Source organism: Cebus imitator, unplaced genomic scaffold (assembly GCF_001604975.1).
Source record: "Cebus imitator isolate Cc_AM_T3 unplaced genomic scaffold, Cebus_imitator-1.0 Scaffold38, whole genome shotgun sequence".
Taxonomy (NCBI): Eukaryota; Metazoa; Chordata; class Mammalia; order Primates; family Cebidae; genus Cebus; species Cebus imitator.
The window spans coordinates 9,500,358-9,505,946 of NW_016107353.1; the positions used below are offsets into that span (position 1 = coordinate 9,500,358).

General features: G+C 36.3%; 1 protein-coding gene across 1 annotated transcript in view; it reads left to right on the forward strand.

The window, feature by feature from the left end:
- Positions 1-3,458, forward strand: part of DTL (denticleless E3 ubiquitin protein ligase homolog) — a 61,016-nt gene extending 57,558 nt beyond the window's left edge. Inside the window, exon 15 of the mRNA XM_017525597.2 lies at positions 1,521-3,458. Coding sequence (XP_017381086.1) covers positions 1,521-1,619 — 99 coding nt within the window. The 3' untranslated portion in view covers positions 1,620-3,458. The remainder of the gene's footprint in view (positions 1-1,520) is intronic.
- Positions 3,459-5,589: the final 2,131 nt, after the last annotated feature.

Sequence of the window (5,589 nt, forward strand, 5' to 3'; positions counted from 1 at the left end):
CAATAATACTTTTGACACCTATATCTATTCTTTTTAACATTCAGTGTAGTGTCACTTATCTTTTTAGGACTCATTTCATTGACTGACTTAATATTTAAATTAGACAATATCAGTATTAGAGATTGCTGCCAGAAATAGATTTGTGAACCTTGAAAAACAAGATTCATTACAATGGCGGAGGCAGAAGTAGCCGAGATCATTGGGTGAGCTGTGGGCACCAGTCAGAAGGAATAGAAAGCTTCTATTGTTTGCATGTTAAGGGGAGATGGGTCAAGGAACTTTGCACTGTACTTCACAGTAGCTCTTTTTATGAGTTATGGAAGTGGTGTCAAGATGATTGAAATAGAATCCAGAATCATCAGCATCATCTGCCATTTTAAAGGGAAGAAGTTAGATAACATTAGGCCTTCATGAGAGCAGGTGGGGGATATGAACACTTTTATTAAACTAAAAAAGTGTTCATATCCCCCACCTGCTCTCATGAAGGTGTATCGCATAATTTTAGAAAAAATAAACTGATATATTTTAAAGACTACTTAGTATACAAACTGCAATCAAGACCTTGCTATAGAAAGTGGAGGGGGGAAAGACAGTTATAAGGAATCTTTCCTTCTCTCAAAATTATGACTGCTCTTTATCCCTAGTCAAAATTTCCATTTTTTTTCAAGGGAGCTGGTCTCAGCTATGTGTTAGCAGAAAAGTAATTTCAATGAAAAATTGTTTTTACTAATATATAAATCTTAAAATCTTTAAAAAGTAGAAATAATGTACTGGTCTTGTAATTTATTTGAAGCTAACAGTTCTTAAAAATTTTTTACCTTTGTCTATATGATGATAATATCAACCTTCAAAAGAGAGTAAACAGCTCCCATTTGAATACCTATCTTGTTTGTAAACTGCAGGGGGCTGATTGATAAATTTATTTCAGAAAGGATAGTAACTGTAACCTCTTTGTTTCTTATTAGGAGACTTAGCTAATAAATGTTTTCTATCCACATAAAAAGTTATGCCTTCTTTTCCTACATAGCATCTGTTAAGCTTTTACTATAATCAGTACAAGTCAGCCAAAAGAGACATTGCAATTCAAAGTATTTGGAGCTGAGGCCAGGCGCTGTGGCTCACGCCTGTAATCCCAACACTTTGGGAGGCTGAGGCGGGCGGATCACCTGAGGTGAGTTCAAGACCAGCGTGACCAAGGTGGAGAAACTCCGCCTCTACTAAAAATACAAAATTACCCCAGTGTGGTGGTGCATGCCTGTAATCCCAGCTACTTAGGCTGAGGCAGGAGAATCCCTTGAACCTGGGAGGCAGAGATTGCAGTAAGCCAAGATCACACCATTACACTCTAGCCTGGACAACAAAAGCAAAACTCCGCCTCAAAAAAAAGTATTTGGAGCTGAAAGCAAACTGACTAACAATCAAATTTCTAGACAGTGTAATTTAATGTACTCCTTAGTAACTTGTTGAGGTAACAGTTGAACTTCAAGCAAATCTCTGAAATCTAAACTTTCTTCTTCTAGGTCACCATTACTCCCAGCTCCATGAGGAAAATCTGCACATACTTCCATAGAAAGTCCCAAGAGGACTTCTGTAGTCCTGAACACTCAACAGAATTATAGATTCAAATCTGAGTGAGTTACTGAGCTTTGGTCCACTAAAACAAGATGAAAAATACAAGAGTGACTCTATAACTCTGGTCTTTAAGAAAACTACCTTTTCATTTTTAGACAAAATATTTTCAATGCTGAAATATACCTAATCTGGCTCTACTACCATAGTGTATATGCAGCTTCCCCAGGATGAATGCTGTGTTTAAATTTCATAAAGTAAATTTGTCACTTTAGCATTTTGAATGAATAGTCTTCACTTTTTAAATTATGCATCTTCTCTACAATAATGACATCCAGCTCATGGAGGCAAAAAACAAGTTTCTTGTTATTCTGAAACTTTCTATGTTCAGTGGAAAGTATCTGCCAGCCGCAGCATGAGGCCTATGAAGGCTGACTGCTGAAGAAATCCTCTGCTGAAGACCCCTGGTTCTGTTCAGCCTCCAACATGTATAATTTTATTTGAAATACATAATCTTTTCACTATGCTTTTGTGGGGTTTTTTTAAGTATGTGTAAAAATATGATGTTCAGATAAGTACATTTATATCAGTTCAGTGTTAAAATGCAGTTTCTTGAGTTAAAGTCATCTTTATTTTAAATGCAGTGATAAATGTCAGCTCTTTGGAGAAACTAGGAGAGCAACAACAGAAAGCTGTGTCATTTTTCTCTCCAATATATCTCCCATATGAGATTTCAAGTCCCCATGTTTTCACCAAGCAATCTACTATGTCAGCCAACCCAACATCACTTTCTACAGGAGGTTATGATTTTTGCCATTTACTAGAAGATGTTTTATAAAATCAATTTGGGGTTCGAATTCAGGTGCAGCCATCAGTTCTCTAGGGGCTGCAGTGTTTTAAAAAATAAGTCATCAGATTTTAAGAAAAAAGCGATGATTTCTTATTGGTATTTTAATAAAAGAATATAGCTCTTAACTGAAAATTCAGAAACATAAATCTTGAGGTTATCTTCATGTACATAAAAAGCAGTAGGCTTCTAGTATAGATAGCCCTGAGCCAAAAAGTAATAGAATTTTCTCTAGATATTTACACAGAGAGTGTATAGACTGACTCTAAGTTAATAATGTGCAAAATATCTTAAACATCCCTCCCCTTAATCAACAATTATGCATCAGTGATCGTGAACCATTGTTTTATATTTCTCACCTTTGTAACCTCATGGAAAGAGGCTTTATGTACCTTCTAGATACTATGTACTTAGAAGGGAGTCTCCTTCCAATCATGAAACTTCATTTGTTTTGAGGACCGTGTAGACTTTATGGTGAAAATCTATTCTTACTGACAACTTTTTAATTCTTTTGATCTTATAAGTTAAAGCTGTAACAACTGAAATTACATGGGTCAAGGAAGCATAGTTTTATCCCCAGAGAAAAATAAGTAAAGGGAAGCCATAGAATTGCTCTGGTCAAAACCAAACACACCATAGCCTTAACTGAATATTTAGGAAATCTGCTTATATTTGGTGTTTGTTTTTTGACTGTTGGACTTTGGGAAGATGTTATTTACGACCAATATCTGCCAGTAATGCTGTTTATCTCACTTGCTTTGAAAACCAATTGGGGGAAAAAAATCCATGAAAAAGAAAAAGATTGATAAAGCAGATGATTTTGTTTGTATCCCTGCACATCTCCTGGCAGCACTACTGAGTGAAATTGGGATGAATTTGGCTGTCGGAAACTATACTGAGAGTCTACTGGGCATAACGTGTCCCACATGGAAAATTAGTGCTTTAAATGGGTGCCAAAGGTCAACTGTAATGAGATAATTATCCCTGCCTGTGTCAGTGTCAGACTTTGAGCTGATCCTGAATAATAAAGCCTTTTACCTTATTTGATGTCCTTTTCTGAGCTTTTTGCATTACCTAGAAGCAGTCTACACAAAAGAACTATAGTAGTAATCAAGAATCCCTTCTACTTGTTCATTAAATAAAATATTTATTCCCAAGTTATAATGTATTTCAAGCTGAAAAAGCTTTTAATAAAAAACATCTTGCTTGGGTCAGACCTTGAGCATTTAAGATGGCTTGGATTTCTTCATAAAGGAGGGCGGAGTGATGTAGTTCTTTTTCTAAACAAGTATTTCCAGCACAAACTTTTCCATTTGAATACATTTCAAGCACTATTGCTAGGATCCTGTATTAGAGTTTGCTTTTGGCTCTTTCAACACAGGCCCTTAATTTACTTTTGTGAGGATGACTGATTAGTCCCTTCAAATGTCTCATCATCTGGACTGCTCATTTAACTGATGATGAATCAAGACCATGCATAGCTACCCTTGTGTTGGGGGTCAGCCGATTATCCCCATCCCCAGCCTTAATAGTTTAAAACAGTTTTAACTCTTAGCTTGAAATTAGACTATGGCCATGTTCATAATATAGGTCGTGTGTGGGTTCAACAAATGCTTTTTGAGAGCCTGTCATAGCCAATACACGACTGCTCTTGTCTGTTTTTCTGCTTTTCTTAGTCCCAAGAGAGCCAGACTTCCTTTCACATTGCTCTTAAAGCAAAGGCCAAGTAGGCTTACAGAGAAAAATCAATTCTACAACTAGGTAGTGTGGGCAACATTTTACAAATGTGTGTCAGAAGACAGACTGAGTGAAAACATTATACTAGAAAAACTGAGTTAATTTCCTCCCTATGACAATTCACAAGTGGTTTTTGCTTCATAATTTCATAAAGGGCTGTATGTAGGCCCAGTTGAGCTCTTATCAGCAGATCTTATTGCTTCTCTCACAGGTCTTCATGGGGAATTCTTTGCCAGCCCTGTGTATGGATCATACCACATTACCAATTAACCCATTACTCAGAAAATTCTCAGGGATTAGGGGGAAAAATTGCATTATGCATCAGTTCTTAAGATATTGGTTGGAAGTTATAGGCAGGCTGAACACATTTTGTTGGACTTAAGCTGAATGCTTTGATGTCAGGAATATAAGCCTGGCTTGTTATAAGGTAACCATTTTGTTCCCTAAAGTGGTAGGAAAACCTGTTTTATTTCTGAGCTGTGTTTGAATACATGCTAAAAAGTGTAAGGTTTGTTAAGAAATGATGTAAGATAAATTCAGCCTTTAAAAAAGAAATCACCTGAGCGTATTAAGCAGCTTGTTTATATTGGTATGCCTGCAGCAAGTATATACATCACAAATGAGAGCTATTATGTTATTAAAGAATAGGCTTGTTTGATCCCTGAAGTTCATCCCTTGCTAAGCCAGGAAAGAGGATTTCTAGGGTATGTAACCACGTTCTTTATTTTGAATTTAAAAGGTTTCATATTCCATTTATACTCCATTTCTCTTTAATTTCCTTAACTTGCCACATGCCCCTTTGTTTTGACATTCTGAATAATTTATATTCAAGCCATGTTGTGAAATATGAATAGCGCGTTTCAAAATGCCTTTGATTGGAAGGCGTTTAAGTCAGCCAACATTTACATATCACCTGGGTGCCAAGCCCTGTGTGTGAGGCACCTGGTCTGCAAAAAGTTTCTTTCATTATTTCCAGTTGTCAAAGGAGTCACTTTATAATACCTCAGTAGGCTAAAGTCAGCATTTGAGAGAAACAGCAAAGATCAGATTTCAAGTCCTTTGAATAAAGTTGTTTGTAATCAGCTATTATGTAGCCAGTACTATCTAGAAGCCTACTTCTCCCTCCAGAAACTTAATTCAGCTGCGCTTAGAACTTTTAACTTCTCAAAGTAAAATAGTTTTTGGATGCATGTTTTCATTATATTCCTTATAAGATTACAAATAATGGTTGAAAACAAGATCTCTAGTGCCAGATTCTAGCTTTGAGTCCAAGCTCTAGCTGTGTGACTGACTATGGGCAAGTTATTCAACCCTTCTGTGAATCAGTTTCCTACCTTAAAATGGGATTATGTGGTTATTACATGTAAAGCTCTTAGGACAGTGCCTGGCACATAATACCTAATATTTATTAAACAGTTGCTGTTAGCCGTTAATCT